Source organism: Crocodylus siamensis, chromosome 1 (assembly GCF_052110815.1).
Source record: "Crocodylus siamensis isolate JL-2025a chromosome 1, ASM5211081v1, whole genome shotgun sequence".
Taxonomy (NCBI): Eukaryota; Metazoa; Chordata; order Crocodylia; family Crocodylidae; genus Crocodylus; species Crocodylus siamensis.
In genome coordinates this window covers 4773466-4798596 of record NC_143395.1, presented here as the reverse complement: position 1 = coordinate 4798596, position 25131 = coordinate 4773466, and the positions used below count along the sequence as shown (strand labels likewise).

Below are 25131 nucleotides of genomic sequence, written 5' to 3'. Positions count from 1 at the left end.
CTGTTGGGTCAGGGGAGTTTCTATAACTTATGGCACTTTCTGTGAAGTGCCATGAGTTACAGTGGGAAGCTGCACATTTGTCAGCACCCCATTTCTTGTTTTGTTTCCTACCTCGGCCACTACCATCCGATAAGTCACTTAAGTTCTCTGTGCTTCACTTACTTGGTCTCTAAAATGCAGCTAATACTTAACGCACAGAGCTGCCATGAGGCTTAAAGCATTAGTGTTTGCATAGTTCTCTGAGTCCTTGGGATAAAAAGCACAGTATCATTATATAACATTCCACTATGTTAACTCCTCAGGTGGGACCAGACTTACGAATAATATGCTTTAAGTGGGACATTAAAGAGTAGAAAACAAGTCGTTTAGACTCGCAGATACATGTTCCATCTCCCATAAGAAAAATAAGTATTAGAGTGAAAATTTAATAGTTAATCATTGTTCAGTTTCATATGAATAAGTGAAAATATAAGGAAACATTCATTGGATCCTCTAAATGAAAACTAAGATACTTCCCTATCCTCTGTCTCTCCCCACTTCTCTCCCCCCTCATGCCAATCCAACAAAAGCCACTCAACAATCAACAGCAATAATGGCAACGTGGTAGTAACTGAACCCCTAACTGGTGTTTATGTCATAACCTCAGGAAAAGAGAATTAAAAGCATAAAGAACCATTTCATTCAACCATGCTAGCTACCCCCCACCTTTTGAACAGCTTTCTTCTCTAGGACAGTCTTCCCTTCCCCTTCTGGTTCCCAAAATTGTGGGATGGGAATGATTTTTTTAATCAAATTAAATCAATCCTGGCCATTTTTTTACATTGGATAAAATGACCTCCCACTATCATAACTGATAGCTTCCAAATAGAAAGCGGACTTATGTATAGGGTAATGCGTAAGAATTTAGAAGAGTCAACTTGCAGGAAGTGCTTGATGAAAGAAGATAGTAAATGTGGAAGAACAAATAAAGCCAGGCAAACTATGATGCTGTCCTCAAGGAAAGTTTAGGTGACTATTTTGGGTGGAGACTGATTTTAAGATACTCTCTCCTTCTTTTTAGCAGGCACCAAACTGATGTTTTTACTTCCAATATGTTAATGCAGCCACTAGATATCCCAGTCTGATGTGCAGAGTTGCAGCTTGCATGTAGCCCCCAGTAAACAAGGCTGATAAAATAGAATTGAGGCTGCGTAAACGCCTGTTCATTGGTATTTTTAGTTTGCAGCTTTTTTCCTTTTATGTTGAAGACAAACTGTGACTTTCATCAGCCTGCCAACAGCAGTTGCTGCCATTTTGACTCCTGCCACCTTTGGAAAGGATACCATGATTGTTTCCTATAAAAGAACAATGAGCTCAAGGGCCACCTTCTCTCATTTCCATGTGAATCAGAAGATATTCCAGTGAAATCATTGCAGTTATGACAATGTAAAGCCTCAGCAGCTGAGAAAAAACCCAAGGCCATACTCCTTGGCATTCTTTAATCATCTCTTATCATTTTTACTCACAGGTATTTCGCACTAATTTTTGGACTACTTTTCTGGGAGTTCTCAACTAACATCCTTTAAAAGGTATCGAAGTGGAAGGACAAACAAGGATGGATCAATTAGTCTGGGTAAGGTGTTTCCATCTCGGGCTTCATACTGGTGTCCATCATCGTAGTCTCTAAGTATCTTCTTCTTGGTAGAGCCACTAATAGCAGCAAAGTCCATAGTTATCCCCATGGCATTTCTCCTATTTTTCTCCTCTTTTGAGGGAAAAAGTCAGCTTGGTATAGAGCTTGTTGGCTTGATATGTTTAATGTTTTATTAATATATCTTGAGTAGGTTGGGTTTAGCTGTCTCAATTGCGGGGGGGCATAAAGATGTGTCAATACTATCAGCATCATTCTTATGGTAGACGCCATTATGAAGAGGAAGGGCCTGCTGTTTCCTAATGATCCTCAGGCTCTTGATCTCTTGATTCTCTGAACTTCCTTTGGGAGTCTGTTCCACAATTAGCTTTCCTCAACCCAAAATATGCTGTCCCTCTCTCCCATGCTTTTCATTCCAGTCTTGGTTGAGATGCTTTCCCGCATTTGTGCTAACCCTGAACCAGTGCCAAAGACAAACGTAACCCAGTGTTTGAAAAACCTTTGCTCTTCGATGCAAAACTTAGATTGCCCATGGTAATGCTGAATGTGAAACCATGTTCCTTTTGTGCTTTTCACCACGCTTTTGCCAAGCTGACACCAAAACAGAAATACGTCACTCACAGAATTACCAGAAACAATTAGCACTGGTTTGCCCTAAATAGCCAGTGATTTCATTCTGCCCTAAATAGCCACCAATCTACCTCTCTTTAATGTTAATGAAGCAGAGTAGCATGCACACGCAAGTATTTCTAATTCAGAGGATCTGAGGGAGCCTGCATGGATCATTAACATGAGAGAGCTTCATTACCAGAGGAAAGAGCCTTTCTCTGAACTTCCTTTGGCTTTATTTGAAAGAAACCGGGAGGCAATGGTCTTAATGCAAAATTAACCCTCGCTTTAAGCTGTTGGAAGCCTTTGCAAACTGTATCCAAAAAAAAATGGATGACTCATCGAGAAGGCTGTATTTTTATATCAAAGCAGGTTTCAATTAAGGAGCAATTTGCTTTAGAAATATGGCAGGATTACGAGATGAATTTTACAATCTGAGTAACAATTTACCGGTTGCAATTGTATAAGCTGTTATGTATTTAGCTCAAGTGTGTTGTGCGGAACTGTTGAACAGAGATGGCCCACAAAGGATTTGTTAAACCAATCAACAGCATCAAGTAGAACAAATATTAACTCTCCTGTTTATGTTTACCATTAGCTTACTTATCCTAAGGGTCCATATCTGTGTGTATTAAGGCAGACACTGTGTTTAGCTCTAAATGCTTTGTTTGGTACATTTGTGGAATAATCCATTCTGATTATGCCTCTCCTAAAAGAGGAAGCAAAGCAGCAACTAACTGTAAAACGCATGTAGCCTCTTTGTATCAGTACGTGAGTCTACTGCTGGACAACCAGAGGCTAAATACAGATGATGAGCACAGGAGACTCTTTAAAGTTTAGATGCGAGGAAATTTTATTTAATCAGTGAGAGATTGTATTTACCACTGGTGCCAGGCCAAGAGGAAAGGCTGAGAACACAATTCATATCATATTTATGCCACATAAATCAGTGCTCGACCTTCTGGCCCTGTGGGACAACAGGGTCGGTCCATGGGCCTGACCCAGCACAGGGTCAATACGTGAGATTAGTCTGCTTGTGTGACTTGGCTATGTACCGGCCCAGCTCCATGCACCAGATCCTGCCACACTCCAGCCTAACCCTGAGTGCTGGATCCAGCCTCAAAGCAGCCCTATGCATGAGCCATACTGTGTGCCGGTGCAAATCCCATAACCTCAGCCACAGCAGAGTCTGTTTCTCACAGCACCTAGGGCATACATACTCCAAGCAGGAGCAGAGATTGAACAGCTTCCACTTCCACGGTCTCAGAAAAGTCTTTGGCATCCCTCGGGACCAACAGATTACCAACAACAAGATCCTTGAGAGGGCTGGCCCATAGTCTATGCAGACAATGCTGGATGCTCACAGGCTTTGCTGGCTGGGACACGTGGACTCATGATCATCTGCTGAAGGCTGTGCTCTATGGCCAACTCAAGAACCACCCACACTGCAGAGGAAGGCCAAAGCTCCAAAGTAGCAACAAGGCCGAGCAAGGTCTCAAGACATTCAGCTTTCCCACTGACACCTGGGAGAACCCTGCCCACAACCACTCGGTCTGGAGAAGCCAGATCAAAGTTAGAGAGCCATCAGAGAGCACAGGCTGAGGCCCACAGGAGAGCCAGGAACCAGAGTATGCTTCAACCTTCACCTGATAAGTGGACCTGTAGCCACTGTCGGCAGTCTTGCCTCTCGCGCAGTGGGCTCTTCTCCCATACCGCTGCCAAGCACCACTGACTGACTGACTTTGTCACATCTCCTTTCATCTGTCAAGATGTTGGACAGCCATAGGGCTCCACCCAGGTCTGGAAATTTGGCAGCAGGAAAGCAGCGATTAATGCTTCCACCACTCCTCCATCACCGCATTTCTTGATCTGTGGGGGGACCCACAGGCTGAACAACATGGCCTCATGGACTGGATCTGGCCCACAGACTGGAGGTTGAGCACCACTGATGTGCTCAACCTCCTTATGGACAAGAAGAGTTAGGATCCTCATGTCTCATTTCCAGAAATGCAGAGGAGTCATTATGTGAAATACAGTCTGAAAATCAGGCTCCAGGTGTATCAAGTTGCAGAAAGTAAAGTACTTAATTTGACACTGAAAATGTGGCTGGATATCCTTGTAGCTTCTTGCATCTGGGCAACTTGCTTGAACTAGGTTTCCCTAAGGTGCCTTTCAACCCTGATTTCATGATTCCCAGTACTGTCCACGTTCATAAGCATTACTCTAAAAATCATTTCAAGGTTAGTACGGTCCTATTATGTAAGAAATGCAGTGCAGCAACTGAGACAAGGCTAGGGAACTGAGGTAGGTATGCTGACTAATTAAGTAGCTACTATTTAGCAGTTAAGTGCTCACATCCCATCACCTGAGCCCAAGTTCAAATAAAAGGAAGAATGTGTAAAATAGCTGCATGACTACATGCTTGTCTATAGGGAAGGTGGGTGCACAGAGAAAAACAGGGCATATAAATAATGACTGGAAAGCATGACTGTGAATGCGTTACATAGACATGTTATAGAGAAATGTTATAGGGAAATCCAGGCCACTATCAAGGGAAAAGCAGAAGTAGCATAACTATACTCATCTGTAGACCTGTTCTTTTCACACTAACACATCATGCATTGCTCTGTTTGTAGCAAGTGAATGCATGCACTGCAGGAGATAATATTAGGCCAGATTTAATAATTGAGGCTATAAAGAGAGCTGAACTTTTTTCTCTGCAGCAGAATAAAAGAGTGAACCAATGTCAGGCTCAGTTTCAAGACCGGGGCTGAGCGAAGAGGCACGGTTTCAAAACTCTGAAAGGAAAATGACTGAAACTGAGAAGTGAAACAATTTCTGAAATAAAGTTTGCCAAGGGTTGTGGAATCCCTGTGGATGGGAGGTCCTGCATGAATGGAGATTATTCTAATACTCTGCTCTTGTAAAAATTATGCATAATGTGAAGAAACTTTTAAAGTCACTTCATCACGTTATGACAATTTTTTAATGAGAATTTGTTTTAATATTAATAGCGACTCATATTTTCAAGATAATATGGGTAGCGGTGGCATTTTGAGCGACCGTATCTAGCCTGCAGCCACTCAGGGCTGCACCACAGCATAAGCTGCTCTTCACAGCACTCAATAACTTTCTCGCATATAAATTTATAAAGACTTTTATAAGCTTCAATTACATTTTTAAAAGAATGTAACGAGCCTTTTAAAAGGTGCTTAAGTGACACATTAGTTTAACTTTCACCTGGACTTGACAGAGAATGTTCTCTTTGGGGAGATGTGGGTCAAGCCTGCAAAGTCTGGAGCCAGATCTAATGCCTGACAAAGTTCTCAGGTGTTTAGGTTCAGACAGAGCTGGGAGAACATTTTCCACTTAACATATTTTTAAGGAAAAATACATTTTTTGGATAAAATGGGATGGTAATAATAACAGCAGCAGCAATAAAAGCAATTATTGTTGTTGTTGTTGTTATATCCTGTGCTGGTTCAAAAAAAAAAAAAAAAAAGCACACAGGATAGCCAACACTGTAATAAGAAGAGATTCTAACGGAAGGACTTTGCAATATTTGACCATCTTCCCTGAATACTGAGGGTGAAGTTTCCATCCTTTATGTTGTGGCTGCATAAGACAGGGAGGATAAAATTGCGGCTAAGGCTTTGGGCTGGGACTAAGATCATCTGGGTTCAAATTCTAACATTAACTCCTATGGCATCAAGAGGTAGCAACTAGGGCTGCGTGATGCTTCGGTCCCTGATTCAATCTGGCGGAGATTCAGCCCGATTCAGTGGATGAATCTCTGAAGCCGAATCAAATCGGGAGACCCTTTAATCTCTCCGAATTGAATCAAAACCCTCCAAATCGATTCGGACAGATTTGGCAATTCGGACATAGACACAGCTTTAAATGATTTTTCTACATACCTCTAGGTAGCAGGGGCTCGTGAATGCTGCAATGATGTGGGGCATGGCGTGTCCCACAGAAGCACGGGGGGCTCCTCAGCAGACCCAGAAGTGGACCAGAAGCACTGGTCTACTGGAGGGCGGGGTGCAGGGTCCCCCTGTGGCACCCCGGGCCCCCCCATGGGCAATTGCCGAGCTGAGGGGACCCCAAGAGCACTCCCTGGAAGACCTGAAAGTGAACTCAATGTACTTCTGGTCCACTTCCAGGCTCGCCGCCGAGCACATGGGGGGACCCCCTGCACTCCTGTGGGATGCTCCATGTGCCCCAGTGTCGCAGTGTTCACAAGCCACACAGGTACCTCAATGTATGTAGAAAAAACTTTTAAAGCTGTGTCTATGGCCAAATCACTGATTCCCCAAATCAGCATCGAATCTTCAGATTCATATTTGGCAGAATCAGATCGGGGACAGTGATCCAAATCAATGAACTGAATCACTCTCCCCGATTCGGGCTGAATCTGAATCCAAGTCGAATAGGGCCCACTTTGCACACCCATAGTAACAACCTTGTCTCTTGTATCTTGTAGCCATAAGGAAGATTTGGGCAGCACCAGCAGTTCTGCAATTAGAGAGGAGATGATTAGGTCATCTAGCTCATGGGCACTGGCGACGCATAGGGGGTGCACATGGGTACACGTGCACCCCCTATGAAAAGGCACCACCAACCCTGTCGGTGGCACCTGCAGGTGGTCGCTACTCACCATCTCCCTCCAACCTACTGCCGACCACCAATCACTGCTGGCTACCGCCAACACTGCCAGCAGCATCTGTGGGTGGCTGCCAACCCCTGCTCGGCACTCACCGCCCCCTCTCCCCACTGCTGCCGACACTGCCAGCGGCATCTGCGGGAGCTTACCACTTACTGCTGCCATGCTCCCACCGCCTCCCTCCTATCACCATCTTCCCTCCCCCAGCTGCCAGGGGCACATGTCATTCATGCCCATAGGCAGTGCAGGATGGCTACCTACAATGTTTTTTAGGTGCTCTGCTCATTCCAGTTTTAAATGACTCAAATGCTGATACTTTCGTCCTTCCCCTGGGAGATTAAGTCCATCAGACCTTTATCGGGAAATGCTTTCTCTTTTTGAGCCTAGATTTTCCATTGCTCAATTTATCTATGTTGCTCCTCTGCCCACTCTCTTGTACCAGTTGCAAACTGTCAACACTCTTCACTTACCTGTGGAGGGAATCCACCATCTCATAAAACATCTGCAGGTCCTGCTGTAGAGATTTTTTACATTTACTTTTAACTGTTCCTCTTTTTTATACTTCCCACCATGTTTGTCCAAAGAGTCTGTTTTGAAGCACTGTCTGAAGCACTGTCCCTCTGAACAATGCCCATGTCACCCATCATCTATTTGAATGACGGATAGTGTGTTGGCTAATACGCCTGGCTGCATGCTGATGATCCTTTAACTTCACACAATGGCTATTTGGCAGGTAGCACATACTCACAGGAGGACAAGATATGAAAGCAGCAGAGAGAGGATGCTCTTCATCTCCAAGGTCGAGGGTCACTCAGTTCGGCACAGTTCAGTATTGTCCTTTTCTGAAGCACGGGCTAGCAGCTGGCCTCAAGAAGTGCTGCTGCCAAATATCTCTGGCAAAAGTTGACTCCCTGCTTTTGACTGCCAAGAGGGAGAGGTAGCCTGAAATGAAGAGATGGCTTAAAGCTGCCAAAGCACCCTGATGTGAGCAGCCCCTCACTTCTTCAGAAGGGCAAACTTTGGTGCTAGACTCAAACTTGCCCAAAGTTCAAGTTTCCTGGGATCACTGATTTTGGATAACTCCCATTTTTGCCCAATGCATAAACATCTTCCTTTTTTATGCAAAATTATGATTCACGTTGTGAAAGTTCACTGGCCCACATGCAAGCTGGGGGTAGACTCCATAGACAGAGATGACCTTGGATACAAGTCAGATAAACAAAGGATGAGAAGGGAAGTGACTTGCCTGAGGTCACAGAGCAGATGCGGGCAGAGCCAGGAATGGAACCAGCTTCTCCTACCTGGCACATCAGTCCCCTAGCATTAAACTACACTGCTTCCTCCTTCCATGGATTACAGACTTTTGGTCTCAAGAAAATGAGAAGAAATAGTATTTGCATGGAAAGCCTCATGCAAACTGATGGCATAGAGAGATGTTCCCCCTCTTCGGCAGACTATGGAGTAACTTTTTCCCCTCCTATTTGAAAACATTCTTCCTCCTTCTGCAGCATGAATAATATGGAGGCTCTGAATTATTTACATCCATCTGACAGCACTATTCAGTGCTGCTGCCTGTGTGCTATCCACTTGAAACAGCAAAAATGGAAAACGGTACAGATTTGTACACTAAACAGAAAAGGTAATGGCAGTATTGCAGGGGCAATCAAAAAGCTGGATTGATTTTTTTTGATCTGTTAAAACACTTGTTTTTAAAGAGAAAACATTTCAAATGTATCTTCCCTCTAACAGCAGTAGCAGCAGTAGTTGGCTAAGCAACATTTCTCTCTTGGCTGTATTTAGCTGCCAGCTACTTAAATGCAGGCACCGGCCCAGCTCACAGAGTCAGCTGTAACAAATAGTTATGAACTGGGATAGAAATGAAGAGCTAAACATTTATCAAAACTCATGCAAAGGTCTGGCTGGACTGCAAGGCTGGACCATGATAACATACAAGTACCACTAGGATATTGGACTTTATGAATTGCTCATTTCCCCTATGGCCACCTTCCAACGCTCTGGCAGTGAAAAGAGGCCCTGAGGTGAATTTTGGCTGCTATTCTACCTTATATAACATGCTAATACTGTATGCGTCACTGTAGTATAATCCAGTGGCATAAAGTAGACTTAGTGCAAATGGCAACTGGTTACATGACTTAGGCAATGCAATTCAAACAGAAATAAATTTAAAAAAGAGTGTCCTTGTAGTTTAATTCTGCCTCCAGTTTCCTCCACAAAGGGCAAAATATATTGTAGAGGCAAGACAGAATTGCTACTCTTGACTAGCTAAGTAACATATACACTGTTATTATTGTTACCCAGTTTCACTGGTCCAAACTCCATTCACGTGTTCGGCTCAACCACTGAGTATGTCGCGAGGCAACATCTGCACGGAAAGTTCAGTGAATTAAGGAAAAAAAAAATGTCTCCCCATCCACCAGGACCTCAACAATGCCCCTCACCATCACCTAAAGTCATGCAAGCCCTTCTAGATCCACAAGCTCAACCTCAACGATGTGACTTCAACCCTGCTGAAGCTTGGAAAACTGAATGGAGTTCACAGGGGGCATGACTACATGTTCATTCATGTGCCTTAGATACTGCACAGCTAGTTTAGTACTTTTTAAATAAAATACTAAATAAATGTGTAGCACCTAGAGTTACTGTGCAATAGTGTGGGCGCAGTTATTTAGTGACGCTTATTGTGCATTAGCGTAATAACACTGCACAGTGGGTTATTAGCACAGTTTTTGCCATGACACATTACTGCACAGTGTTATTAGGCTAATGCAGTGAGTGTCACATGTAGATGCACCCAGGAAGTCCCAAACAAACATCTTGTGATAGATCCAAGGCAGAAGGTCTGTGGGTTTGATCTCTTACAACGCTCATGGGAAACTCTAAACTGTAACTGCACAAACCATGGGAGATGCAGATACTTGATGCACAAATGGAGAATTAAAAACTTCCCAGTGTGCAACTGTGGCCACCCAGAACAGATCATGGACCATATAACTACTCAATGCCCTACCCACAAATATGAAAGAGGTACCACAGTGATGCCCTTTGCTGCTCCTGACGCAATTGTCTGGTTCAACCACCTAAATGTAAAATTATAGTTGCTGCTTTGTACCTACATCAGCCAGATGAAAGAAGAAGTATGTCTTTCTTTTAGACTGGAACAGGGATGACCATGTATTATAGGTCTGTACAGTACCTAGTATAATGGCAGCCCCAACCTTGCTGGTATCTGGGCAATACAAATATTAAGTAATGTGTAACTTCTACTCCCTTGTGAAAAGCATCAAGGAATCACTCATGAGTGGACAGACCTATCATATTTAATTTTGTCCCGAAGTATAATGCTGGGGCATTGGTTAGTATTGGCTCAAAGAAGAGCATACCAGATGCTAAACTCCCCACAAACAGCTCATGTATGGCTCCTTTCTATCAAGCCACCCTGTTCCTCTGCTACCTCTTCTTCATGCTATCTGGGTACCATGCCATGTCTAAGAGCTCACACACAAATTGAGTTCTGCATCATATATTCTACCCTAATGTTAACACATTTTAGCATATTTATAGAATGGGAAACTCCCTTCTTGAGAGCACGGAGGCGGAAAGGGATCTTGGAGTCATTATTGACTCCAAGATGAACATGGGCCGACAATGCAAGGTCACGGCTGGCAAGGCTAACCGGACCTTGTCGTGCATCCACAGGTGCATCTCAAGCAGAGCCAGGGAGGTGATCCTCCCCCTCCATGCGACGCTGGTCAGGCCACAGCTGGAGTACTGCGTCCAGTTCTGGGTGCCCCATTTCAGGACAGACGTGTACAACATGGAGAGGGTCCAGAGGAGGGCCACCCACATGATCCGGGGACTACAGGGCAGACCCTACAATGAAAGACTGCAGGACCTGAACCTGTTCAGCCTTCACAAGAGAAGTCTGAGGGGGGACCTGGTGACTGCCTATAAACTCACTAGGGGGGACCAGAAGGGTTTGGGGCAGACACTGTTTCCTCTCGCGCCCCCTGGCATGACAAGGAACAATGGACACAAGTTATTAGAGAGTAGATTTAGATTAGACATCCGCAAGAACAACTTCACAATCAGGGCGGCTAGGAGCTGGAACCAACTTCCTAGGGAAGTGGTGCTGGCTCCTACCCTGGGGATCTTTAAGAGGAGGCTTGATGACTACCTGGCTGGAGTCATTTGAGTCCAGTCTTTTCTCCCACCCAGGCAGAGGGTCGGACTTGAAGATCTACAAGGACCCTTTGACCCGACTTCTATGATTCTATGATTCTATGATTTTGAAGGACCTGGGATCTCAATTGTGTCTAGGTCAGGGAAGTAGGTTTTCCTTTTCTGTCTGAAAGTGGTGGGATTGACACCAATAGGAGATAGTTGCCTAAATACCACTGTGGATGTGGTATCCAGAACTGAGTTTCAAAGCAGTGGGCCAGATAACAAGAAAACACTCACAAACACCTACCCACCAAGGGAGATGTATGTCTTCAAATGGCTTATTTTACAACTGTGGTGGGAATTCAAAGTTGTGTAGGTGAAGCAAGTTCTTTGGGAAGCCAGGGCCAGTCCCATAATTGCGTCTGAAGATGAGGGCTGAAAACCTGAACTTGACTCTATGATCCATGAGGAGTCCAATGAACAGAACAAGGGTTGCTGTACCGTGCTGTGCCTGGTTAGTTATTGTTGCTGACTCCTACTTACCCATCCAAGTGCTGACCTACCTTAACCGTTTTTTATTCATTTTTGTTAATTATGTTAGCAGCTGCTTACACCTAGGAGTAGCTTGGGCTATGCAACCATGAAATGTTGGCTCCAATATTAATAGAAAATGCATTATGTGAATCTGATAGTTCATGAAATTAACATGGAAAATGAATTAGGCTGAAGCGAGTTTCCAAGTAATAGGCATGACCAATCAGCAGCAACACACTGGGAGCTCTTTAAAGCAAAATGGTGAATATATCAGAGAATATTCTCCAGAGCTTTTTAATCTAAATTAATTCAAGATCATAGACTCACAGAAACATAAAAATTAGGGTTGGAAGGAACTTCAGGATGTCACATCTAGCCCAACCCCTTGCTCAAAACAGGACCATTCCCCAACTACATCATCCAGCATGGTCTTTATTTAAACAGGTCTTTAAAATCTCCCACAGCCTCACTCAGTAACCTGTTCCAGTGCTTTACTACACTCCTTATGAAAGACCTTTTCCTAATATCTAACCTAAACCTCCCTGGCTGCAGCTTGAGCCCATTGCTCCTTGTTTTCTCATCTGTCACTGCTGAGAACAGCCCAGCTCCATCCTCTTTGCAACCCCCCATCAGGAAGTTGAAGGCTGCTATTAAATCCCCTCTCAGTCTTCTCTTCCCCAGAATAAATAAGCCCTGTTCCCTCAGCCTGTCTTCTTAAGTCATGTCCTCCAGCCCTCTCACCATTTCTGTCACCCTCCACTGAACTCTCTTCAATTTGTCCACATCCTTTCTGTAGTGGAGGGCCCAAAACTGGACACAACACTTCAGATGTGGCCCCACCAGTGCCAAACAGAGGGGAAGAATCACTTCCCTCAATATACTGACAGCACTCCTACCAATGCAGGCCAGCATGCCATAACCCTTCTTCACAACAAGGGCACACTGTTGGCTCTTATTATTGTCCACTATAAACCCCAGGTCCTTTCTGGCCAAGCTGCTGCTTCACCAGTCAGTCCCCAGTCTGTACCAGTAAATGGAAGTGTTCTGTCTTCAGTTTCATAGATTCATAGACATTAGGGCTGGAAGGGACCTCGGGAGATCATCGAGTCCAGCCCCCTGCCCAAAGGGCAGGATGTCAGCTGGGTTCATAGGATCCCAGCAAGATAAGCATCCAATTTACTCTTGAAGGTGTTCAATGTAGGTGCTTGAACCACCTCCGCTGGCAGGCTGTTCCAGACCTTGGGGGCTCGGACAGGAAAGAAATTCTTCCTTATGTCCAGCCTGAAGTGGTCTTGCAGGAGTTTGTGACCGTTCGACCTCGTCATCCCTTGGGACGCTCTGGTGAACAAACGTTCCCCCAGATCCTGGTGGTCACCCCTGATAAACTTATAGGTGGCCATCAGATCACCCCTGAGCCTGCGCTTTTCCCGGCTAAAGAGTCCCATGGCTCTCAGCCTGTCATCGTAAGATCTGTTTTCCTGACCTCTAATCACGCGTGTGGCTCTCCTCTGGACTCTCTCAAGCTTCTCCACATCCTTTTTGAATTGTGGAGCCCAAAACTGGATGCAGTACTCCAGCTGCGGCCTCACTAAGGCCGAGTACAAGGGGAGAATGATGTCCCGGGATTTGCTCGAGAAGCATCTACGGATGCAAGCCAGCGTTTTGGTCGCTTTACTAGCCACAGCATCGCATTGCAGGCTCATGTTCATCTTGTGGTCAATGATGACCCCCAAGTCTCTTTCTTCTGTAGTGCTATCCAACGTAGCACTGCCGAACCTATAAGGATGCTGCAGGTTTTTCCTCCCAAGGTGGAGAACCTTGCATTTTTCGGTGTTAAACACCATCAGGTTCTCGTCCACCCATTTGCTGAGCTTGTCCAGGTCAGCCTGGATCACCCGCCTATCTTCTGGCGTGGATGCTTTGCCCCAAAGTTTGGTGTCATCGGCAAACTTGGCCAGTCCACTCCTGACTCCAATGTCCACATCATTAATGAAGATGTTGAACAGTATGGGTCCAAGGACAGAGCCATACTGAAGGCCCCACTGGTCACAGGGCACCACGATGAGTGACTGCCATCAATCACAACCCTCTGGGTCCTACCACGGAGCCAATTTCCCAGCCAGTGGATCGTGGTGGAGCCAAGGCCACAACTGGCCAGTTTGGCCAAGAGGTGATCATGGGATACCAGATCAAAAGCTTTTTTGAAGTCAAGATATATGACATCAAGTCAAGATATATGACATCAGTCAAAATATATGACTTTGCACTCGTCCTTATTGAACCTCATTTCTTTTGGTCCAACCTCCAATTTGTCAAGGTCTCCCTCAATCCTAGCTCTACTCTCCAATGAATCTACAACTCCCCACAGCTTGGTGTCATCTGCAAACTTGCTGAGGGTGCAGTTCATCCTGTCTTCCAGATTGTTGATGAAGATATTGAACAAAACCAACCTCAGGACTGAGCCTTGGGGCACTTTGTATTGAGCCATTTACTACTACACTTTTAGCCCAACAATCCAGCCAGCTTTCTATCCACTTTTCAGCCTATTCACCCAACTCATACTTCCCTTGGTTGCTTGCAAGAATTTTGTGGGGGATCATATCAAACCCTTGCTAAAGTCAAGGCATATCGTGTCTTCTGCTCTTCTCACATCCACAGTGCCGGTCATCTCATCATTGAAAACAAACAGGTCAGTCGGGCATGACTTGCCTTTTGTGAATTCATGCTGGTTGTTCCTAACCACCACCTTCTCCACGTGTTTAGATATGGATTCCTTGAGGACCTACTCCATGATCTTGCCAGGGACTGAGCTGAGGCTGACTGGTTTGTAGTTCCCTGGATTCTCCTTCTTCTCCTTCTTAAAGGTGGGCATTATATTTGCCCTTTTCCAACTATCTGGGACCTTTCCTGATCACCATGAGTTTTCAAAGATGATGGCCATTCACATTAGTCAACTTCCTTGACACATACAGATGTATCACATCTGGCCCCATGGTCTTGTACACGTCCAGCTTTTCTAAATAGTCCTTAACCTTTTCTTTCACCACTGTTTGCTACTCAACTTCTCCCCAGACTTTGCTGCCAGGTGCAATAGTCTAGGAGCTGACCTTGCCTGTGATGACTGAGGTAAAAAAAAAGGCATTGGATACTTCAGCCTTTTTTGCATCATCTATCACCAGGTTTCTTTTACCAAGATCTGGAGTTTCATTTTTTATTCCTGTGTTGCCTGTGTTGCCCTCCTAATTCTACAGAAGTATACTTGCAGTTTAGCAGTCAGGAGGTCTGAGCTGAATTTCCAATTCTGACTTTTCATAAGTCACTTAGGTCAAAAGTGTCCAACCACACTGGGTAGCTCAATTTCAAGGTCCAACTGGTAAGGCACAGACCCTAATTCTCATTTACAATAAGGCCCAGCACTCTGACTGGGTGGAGAGCCTAATGTAGGCCTAAATTAGAATAGCACATTAAAGGCCCTTTACATTGCTAAAGCTGTGTGAATGGGTTTAACATAAATAAGAATCAGATATTAAGATCCAGTTCTGGCCTTGGCCAAGCACAGGTTTTACAGATGTGGAAACCAAGTTAATAAGCATAAAGGATCTGTCCAAGAAAGGCAGTGGCAGCCTGAGATTAAATTCAGAATCTCCGAGCCCTAATTCTCAGACCTACTACTCCTCTCTGTATAAAACACAAAAGCCTGATCACCTTTTTGTACAAAATTAGCTCTGTGGTACTTACAGTCCAATAGACATACGATGAAAAATCACATCCTTTCCACAAACACTGCTCGCTGCATCTTGACTGAAGTTGGCACTGACCACGCAGGAAGTTGCAAGTATGTTCAAAGAAGCAAGGAGATGACTTCCTTTCTGCTCTGTGATGGAGCCATCCAGATCTTCAAGGATGGCTGAATGAGGAAATGGGAACAATACCCGGTTGGGTGAATTGAGGAATTTCAGCCATTCAGCTCTCACTGTAAAGCCACCTGGAGAAAAGCAAGAGATCAGAAATTCAGATTTGCATTTCTGTGACAAGATGCAGGGGCATTACCTGCTTTCCCAGTGAACAAGGGTTAACCTCAATTCAACTTCCTCTTAACAAATGGCTGCTTGGGTTGGAAAGAAAGGAACTTATAAGTAATTGGTCACATACTATTAGCTCCATCCCTTGATTGGAAGATGACTCACTTAATGAAACAATGATGCTTAATGAATCACAAGGAAAGGGAAAGGATGATCATGATATTTGACATCCTGGATCACATCCAAGATCTATCTAAATCAGCATCCTGCCTCTGACAAGTCTTCTGGTTAGAGCATTGGATTCAGATTCAACAAATCTAGGCTTAATCACTGGCTCTGGCAGGCTCCTTGTGTGATGTTAGGCACATTGCCATATCAGTCCATGCCACTATCCCAGATCCATACCATAGAAATAATAATAAATCTTTTCTGCTCTGTTTATAAAGAAAACTCTATAGTGAAGACAATTTTATTTTCCATGTACAGCTCCTAACTCATCCTGATTTTAGCTGGTATCTTCAGTAAGTAATGCAACACAAACAGTAATGAATTTATCTTTCAGTGGGCGCATCTACAGGTACAATTAATTTAAAGCAATAAACTCCGGAGTAGCTTGAGCTTGAGCTGGAGTAAACTATTCCCAAAAGAGCTTCTGAAGACCTGTCCAGAATGTGAAGAAGTGGGGAAAACAGGGTAAAATGAATTCACCATCATCTCACATACATGCACTGTTACTGGACACCAGGTACCCAGCCTGGCTCTTTCATTGGGAATATCTAATACAGAACTGGTAAGTCAGGAAAAGGACTTTAAAGGGATGCTTATGCTTCAATCCAACAGTGACACTGGAGCACTGAGGAGGACTTTTAAACATCCCTTAGGGAGCAGATACATGGGTAAAGGGTTGGGAATTAAAATGCTCTTACATAAAATGATAACCTGCAGAAAATCCAGACTCAGATTTCTTGCTTTTCAGAGCAGCATAAGATGCAATTTTTCCATCTTAGGTATCTAGACAGGGCCTCCCCACCCCTTAACCATCATTATCCATGCAGCTCCCAATCTTTAATGTATGTCTCTTTTGTGAGATGGGGAAGTGCAATTATTCAATTTTATAGGGAGGGATCTGCAGCAGGGACAAGTAACCAGATTTGTAAAGGTACTTAGATGCCTAAGACCCACTGAAACCAATGGGAGGCACCCAAATGACTTTATAAATCTGGCTGTTGGTAGCCTGTCCAAAAATCAAATAGGAAATCTGTGATGATGTAGGGACCTGAAGGCAGACTGCAAAATGTGAGCCAGCTGCCCTAAGAGGGTCCATCCTTCCATCAGGACCCAGACTGCAGTTGCTAGTGATGCATATCCACATTCATCATTCACAAGCCCAACTCTGTAATGCAGGGATGTCAAGGACTTTGCAAATCTACATCCATTTAACTTACCTTGCCCTCGGGAACAGCCTGAGCAGGTGCTGATGGCAGTGCACATGCTGCTATCAAAGTTCATGAAACTTGTATTGGAAACCAACAGCTCACGCCTTTTGGGAGTTTTCAGTCCTGCTGACATACAGCTACCATTCTGCTATAAGAAAACAGTGAAATACATGAGCCCCCTCATCTCTGGAGTAAATCCAGGATCCAAATCCTCTCCTAATGCATATCAATGTAGCTTTGTTGAAGGCCACAGATCTGCAGGCATGTATAAACTCTGAAACAATATTTCCCCCCAAATCAGACATGCACGCAAGCCTTGGAAAATACAAGTATCAATAAAAATGGAGAAGAAAGCAAAGGTAAGGAGGGATAGGCAAAGAGCCCAAAGAGGGCCAGTAAGAGAAAACAGACATACAAAATAATAGTAGCTGCCCACAATATAATAAAAAGGCACATGGGAGAGACTAGGTCTCCTGCTAATCCAGGTCAGGAGGCTCCACCACAAATAATGCTGTACCTCAATGCTATGGCTGGGAACAAACAGGCACAGAAAGAGTGGAGCGAAATGGAGGAGAAGATGGCAGGAACTCGGTTGAGATGGTTGCTTTTAGTCTCATCTACCGCCCCATAACATTTACCATTACAATCATCCTAGGGGTGGGGGAAGGCACTTCTTTCCAAGCCACTACTGAATCACTGTCTCCCCATGTTAGCAATGGCTCATTCAGAGAAGCCCAAACAGTTCTCACTCTTAGGGGGTTTTTTTCTCTCCATGTGCTTATGTCTTTATTCATTTCAACCCCAGCTGCTCGCCTGATTCAATCCTTTGTCTTCAATATTTTCCCCTATCAAATATTTTTAGAAAAAAAAGATGAATATCCTTTCTTCCTTGCCAAGCATGTGTCCCTTGCCTTAGACATTCTGCCTTTTGATACAGGTAAATACATTCCCTTATGTGCCAGTGCATATGCATTCAGGTCACCCACTGAAAGAGCTAGTCCTGATCAAGCTGCCTGAAATGAGCATTAGTCTTCCCCTTACCTACCACAGATTGGTTCTGGTACCGTACTGTGAAGGGGCCAAGGGCTCAATTTTTAATTCTCCCACTATTTCCAAAAATAAAAATCAGCTTTTAAGGCACCTTTTAAAAAATTAAAGGGATGGCAGAGTAGAATACCCAGTGTTCATGGTAAATTAATGTCATAAAGTTTTAATTGATGTTAAGGAGACATCATTATTAAAGGGGGAATTACATAAATTAAGATGTAAATTATGGCAAGGAGACTCTTATCACGAGATAATCAAAGATAATCACCCCCTTGGGGGGGGTTGAGAAACAACACACATCTGAGCGCCTCTAAACCTCTTAGCAAGTGCCGCACTGGAGTTCTTCCATAGATCCTGTGACAACAAAAACAAAGAGACTCAACACCCTTCGTAGCTGAGAGAAACTCACTGTACGGCTTGAACGCTGGAAGAGGAAACCTTTAAGGCTGTTTTTATTCAAACTTGGCCCTCCCACTACATTAAATAGAGGCCTCCCATGCTTATAAACGAGTCTTTTCCAAGAATACCCACCAGCCAATCAGACTGTCAATATATTGCAAGCCAGTTTTAACACTGTAGCAAAGAAAATACAAGTCAGCTGCAATCAGCCATTGCAAAGCTTCTGTGATCATTAGCTGTTATTAGTGCTAGGCCCTACACCAACACCTAGTAGAAGATTTGACTTACTAGCATAAATTATTGTTGCACGTGGCATTTTTCCATCACCAAAAATGACTTAATTCTCATACTGTGCTATAAAGATGGACAGTAGCATCATGTTTTCCAGATGGAGAAAGTAGGGGGAAAATAGTGCCCAAGCTATATTAGCACAATCAATGGCAAAACCAGGACTGAAACCAACTTCCTGGTTCACAGATCCATGCTCTGCTCAACTCATGATATTAAACTTTAAAAGGTTTAGACTAGTGGTTATTAGAAGTGATTGGAAAAGGTATGATAAATAAAACAGTTTTCCACAAAAGGGTATATAGTTTCATCAAAATCTAGCACGGGGTGGGCAAAATGTGGCCCTCCAGACTGTTCTATCTGGCCCACAGGGCCCCTAAAAAAATTTAGAAAATTAATATTTATCTGCCCCTGGCTGCCTGTCATGTGGCCCTTGATGGCTTGCCAAAACTTAGTAAGCGGCCCTCCGACCAAAATAATTGCCTACCCCGATCGAGCATGTCAAACCTCATAATTTTTTTGATGGTGGGGGAAAAATAAAAGCCCTTTTTTTTTATACTGTCAACATTGTTTTAATATAATGACTGTCAGAGTGATGCTGTTGCCACTAGGGTCCAGGAATTATGCAAGAGCCAAGAATTTTGTAGGGTGATATCTTTTATTGGACTTACTATACAGCTGGGCTAGAGTTAGACAAGCTTTCAAAGGATGACCTGATGAAGAATGCCTTGCATTCAGAAGCTTGTCTAACTCTATCCCAACGATGCAGTTGGTCCAATACATGATATCACCCCCAGAAATCCTTGCCTCTTTGGGTCAATAGCTATTTGTTTTTGCCTGTGTTAAAATATGTTAATGTTATACTGTACTATATATATATATAAAATAATTATATTATATATAGATGGGTAATATATTATCAGTGTTTCTCAACCTGTGGGTTGTGACTCAAAAGTGGTTTGCAAGGATATATGAAAGGGTTGTGAACAAACTTTAAAAATGGACTTTTCTTAAAAGAAGAACAATGTTGGAAACTGTGGCTTTTCCCTTGCAGGCTTGTACAGTACTAGCCTGCACAGGGGTGCATGGGGCCCTCCATGCCCACCCCCCCACCCTGCTCCCCGCATGCTGGGGGCTGGAGCCTGAGGGCAGCGGGTCGGGAGTGAGGGGCACTGGGTCAGGACTGGCCATTGATGCTTACATCTGGGTCCTGGTACAAAAAAAGGCTGAGAACCACTGCTATATTATAGTATCCAACACTCCTATGACCCCAAATCAAACGTTTCAAAATGCTTGTTTTGCAGGAAATTTCACATTTTCAAATTTTGTTCTGAAGTGCAGCAGTTTATTTTTTTTTTCTTTCATAATCGTGAGATTTCCAGCAAGCCAAAAATTCTGATTCCTAGACAGCTTTGGTAGTTCTGTCCTAGTCATAACTTGACTTTTTCTTCTCTTCTGGAGGTCCTGAGGGGAGCCTGGGGCACAGAGTTCAACCCAGACTCCATGCCCTGCGTTTCAGCCGTGGGTCCTGTCTCCACTTGCCTTTCTTCTGAATTCCTGCCCCCTTCCCTGTGAACCAAACAACACAGCTCGACAAGCTGTGTCCAACCCACAGCCCATATTGGTCTATACAATAAACTTGCATGAATTGCAGTTTCTCATCTATCTAGTTTTCCAGCTGTTTCGAATACATCTAGTTTTAAAATGCCATTGTTGTAGGGTGCTCTCTTCCCATTCCAACACAGAGGAAGATAAAGCGATGATGTCTCCAGCTTGGATGAGTGACAATGATATTGCCCCAAGTATGGCATGAGAGAATACAGCAGCCCTTAAGGTACCATCTTGCAGAGGAGAAGGAGAAAGTGAAAGCCCAGAGACGAAAGCATCTAAACAAGGGGTTGGTGTTTAAATATTTCCATGAAGCTACACCTAAATCCTTACCTTTCATGATATAGAGATTTCTTAAACATTGGAACTTAACTGAACCTGCTCCTGAGACACAAAGGTAAAGCTTTGCTGAAGAACCTGTTGGTTTCTGGTTTGGGTTGTTTTTTTACTCACTCCTAATGGCGCTCAGACTGATTTGCTGGAGGAAAAAAACCCAAGACAGAATAAAAACAGCCACACACCTTGTGCCCGAGGTGGCCGAGCAATAAGCTGTTCGTTACAGAGGTATTTCCAAGGCTTTCTACTATATCAATTCCAAACTCCTTGCAAGAATGTATCTGAAAATTTTGAAGTTCAAGGTTGCTGCTTCTAAAAATCTGTTTCAAATAAAAAGAGAGAGAGAGAGAGAGAGAGAAAATCCTATGGTTTGTTATTTTCCTTTCAGCAATATATAGTAGAGAGAAAGAATTAAGGAGTTAATAGGAGTTGTCTTAATTATAGCTTGACAATCTCGCCCTTAAATTTTATTTGTACTTACAAGGGTTAAAAACATGCTTCTGTGTTGACACACACAAAAAATACTGGGGAAATGAGAGTTAATCATGAGTAATGCACATGGCTAAAATGACAGAGAAATGGATAAAAAGAGAAAAAATAGGGTTTATCATCATAGAGATGTAGTCACGATAAGCAATGTTTTGGTGACATCCAACCAGGTGACACTAGGAAGCCAGTTACAGAGAGGCAGCACGGTCAGAGCTGAGAGAATACACTTCGTTCTTATGAAACACCAGGTCACTAATAATGGTCCGAAGAACGATAAATCGATTCAGTTGCTTGGGTAACTGAGTCAGCATGCTAGAGAAACAGTAACAACATGCAAATCAATTTTATATTGCAAGCAAACATTTCCAGGGGTAGCATCCTAAAATGGCAGGGGTTGAACCACAATCTCTTCTAATTCTACAATTCTACACCTTCTGACCTTTCATTTTTTTTAATAGTTGGCAACATTAACTAACCAGGTGCACACAGTCTGTACATTTGCACCAGACACTGATGCATCCTGAAAAAATCTCAAGATACTATTAAAATAAACACATACCTGAGCCCCACCTTGATTCCTCCAGGCCATGAAGCTCTGGAACAGAACTGGACCCAGGCCATTTGCATGCTGGGGCTGATATTCTGGGTATACCAGAAGACCATATCTGGAAACAAAGTGAAGACTGAGAGCGCTCAACTTTCTTTCTGGCTACTTCTGCACAGGCTTTTCTTAGATAATCACAAATCTCCCATAGATCTCTGCAGAGATCCATCCTAGCATATATCAATAATAAAGAGATATCTAGCAGTCTCCAAAACCTATGCCACTTCTTTTGCATGTCTCTCCAGAGTCCTAGACTCCAGTTAAACAAAGTACATAATTTAAAGCTTGTGAATGATCCCATTCTTACTCAGCAAAACAGTATATGTTGGTCCTGGGTATGACCAGAAACTGCATCCAACTGGAGGGCCTGGTTGCAACATGGTGGGACTACTTGTGGTGGGGTAGGTCCTATAAAATAACACAGTGTAGCAACCTACAAAGTGAGGAGAGTAGAGGGTGCTTCAAACCCTAGCCCCCACTGCCTTGCAGGTGTTCCTTGGTTGGAGAAAGGCTAAGGGACATTACCTTGACAGAAACACACCCTCCCTGAGGCTTTAGGCAGCCAACAACAGTTCTTATCTGCTGCTCTCTGCTACAACCATTGAGACACCGAACATCTGGACTCAGCCTGGCCTTTGGGCAGCCTTCATACTCTTGCCTAGGCATAAGTGTCAAAGGTCTTGGTGTAATGGTTGTACACCAAGTGGATTCATCAGGTACCTGGCTAGCCCTCATATGTGTGCATCATGATACAGTGGATTGACGGTTGCCTACATGTGTGCTTATATTTGTGCATGTGCTCCAGATAAAGCACATTGGCATGTTTTTTTACCAGTTTTACAGACAAAATGAGATCCGTCACATGCATGCAGTTGAACAGGTGATCCAAAGCTTAGTTAACATGTGCCCTTACATCTGCACTGGAGTCACTTCATCTGCTAATCCAAGGCAGCCACCTCTGGGGTAATATGCAGCAGCTGTTAATAAGACAGCTGGCAACTACACTGCAGCTGAGAACCCACAGTGAAAAAGAAGCATCTCATTGAAGCTAAAACGAAAACTACTTATAAACAGTCCTTAAGAAATAGGCAAAACTAAATCACTGCTAGATGACAACCCTCAGGTAGTGAAATCTTATTCAAAATAACTGTCTGAATACAAAAGTTTAAATGTATATCTAAAAGGAGAGAACTTTTTCTAGTTTTCTATTGCAATTATAGCCCATTTTCATTGTATGGGACAAAATGTCCTGAATCAAAAGGAATCCCACTATACCTTGTGCAAGAATGAGCTATGTTCTTGCTGAAGGAGAGGACAGGCATTCGAGATGGTCCCTTGGGGGAAAGATGAAAGAAATAACCATCCCCAGCAGCACAAACCATGTTACCCTGCAGAGAAATATAAAAACACATTGATATCGGCAAGTTACCCCAAGAGTCCTGGAAATTCAAAACTTATTTTAAAGTCACTTTGGGCCAGCCCTCTGTTCCTAATCCCTCAGCTCATGTAAGACTCTTAGTGAAGTCAATGCATATTTGGTCAAGCTCGGTCGCCCTCACTCGCTCCTGTTTCCTTTTACACCCCAGACCAACAGCAGAAGCCAGCACTGCACGTTCAGACTGGCTATAGTGTCTAGAAAAACAGCAGGCATGTTTGGAAGCACATTGTGATCTGCAACACACAGGTGAAGAAAATCCAAGGTGACTAATTTTTTTTATCCACTGAACTTCACTGTGTAACTAAGCTGTCTGATTAAAGATCAATTGTTGAATACCTGAAGTACTTACCACGTTTCTTTCTTGATATACATATATATTTTCTATACAAAAAAGGAATCCCACTATACCACGTGCAATCCAATTGCAATTTTCTACCCAAAAAAAATCAAGTTAACGCAGTGTCGGAGTAAAGAAAACGGTCCCTCAAATTCAGAGTTAACAGCTGCATAAAAGGCTGGAAACTGAACGTGGATAAATTCGGGCTTGAGATAATGTGTATGAGCAAGCCTCCATGCAGAAGTTGCTGAGTGATGTTCTTCTGATGTTACTAAAATATGAGGTTAAATTAGTTTATCGCATTAGACTCTTCTACCATAAAGACCATAAATTCACTACTTGCAGAGGGAGTGGATAAGCAATAAGATGCTGAACCTCTGAAGCCGCTGGGTGAAATCCTGCCACGCTGAAACCCTTCAGACTTTTGTCACTGTTTTTATGGGGCCAGGACTTCAAGTGTAACCACTGTCCAGACCTGGCCCACGTGGGCAGCAACCAACTGGTTGGTTGGCAGCAACTGTAGTGGTGCTTTTTAAGTGGATATTTATTGACCAGGATCTGGACTGGGGCCCACCACCCTCCTTAGCATGAATTGCTTTTGAACAGTAACGAGTTTTGGTCCCGAATGATTAAGTCAAAACCATGCAGTGACCTCGAGGTGAAAGCCTCCATATTCCACCTCCATTCTCCCGACCCGTCCAAGTGAGTTCCCTGCAGTCGTGATCCTTGACCCCAGTCAAGAAGCAGAAGTACATCAGTGCTTTGCCTTCTCTCAAGCATTGCCTTCTCTCTCTCCTTGCAGAGCCGCTGCTCTTTCGAGTGCGCCACCACTAATCCCCTTCCTTTAACAAAATGCTTCTGCAGTCAGGTCACATTATGCTCAGGATCTTTTACTTGCGATTCCAACTGTGTATTCTGAGGATGATTCATAAGAAGAAAAAAAAATGCTGCAGATTTTTTTCAGGCAGCCGGTGGCTTAAGGGCAGGGGTTTTAGGCAAGTGGGGAATTTTGTGTGAAAATCAATTCTTTGTGGAAGTCAGTGTATTACCAATGTCCACACAGCCAAAAACCCAAAAAGAAATTGCCTGCCCATGTGTGCCAGACACGTGGAGAAGAATATCTGAAGTCAGTAAAATAAAGCCAGCTGACGTTTCAAGCGTCTCTTAACTGTACAATAGAGACAATATAAATATTTCATGAATGCCTTTAGATGAACCATGCTAGGCCTTTAAACCTCTGCTTGCTTTTCTCTCCTCACACAGTGTAAAACACAGGAGGACTATTCCCCAACTTTCGGACCCCGCCAGAGTGGGGCACATATTCCCGATGGGTCTGCGGTCAGTGAGCATTCGCATTGCGGCAGGTTTCATCAAATGTCGTGGCAGGAGAAATGATGAGATCCAAATAGCATCCTGTCCTCTGTCTTGTATCTGAGGGAGTGGCTAGTTGGATGGTATCGGGAAGGGGTTGTAGAAGACTTTTTTTAGCACGGAAACATCAGTCATTGT

At 43.7% G+C, this 25131-nt stretch overlaps 1 protein-coding gene across 1 annotated transcript in view; it reads right to left on the bottom strand.

Annotated features, from left to right (window-relative positions):
• The window catches only part of PKHD1 (PKHD1 ciliary IPT domain containing fibrocystin/polyductin), a 407856-nt gene that overhangs the window by 182259 nt on the left and 200466 nt on the right, over window positions 1–25131 (bottom strand). Inside the window, exons 43-47 of the mRNA XM_090030582.1 lie at window positions 23123–23235; window positions 21803–21908; window positions 20940–21074; window positions 17086–17224; window positions 15357–15603 (exon numbers count right to left, since the gene is read on the bottom strand). Coding sequence (XP_089886708.1) covers window positions 15357–15603; window positions 17086–17224; window positions 20940–21074; window positions 21803–21908; window positions 23123–23235 — 740 coding nt within the window. The remainder of the gene's footprint in view (window positions 1–15356; window positions 15604–17085; window positions 17225–20939; window positions 21075–21802; window positions 21909–23122; window positions 23236–25131) is intronic.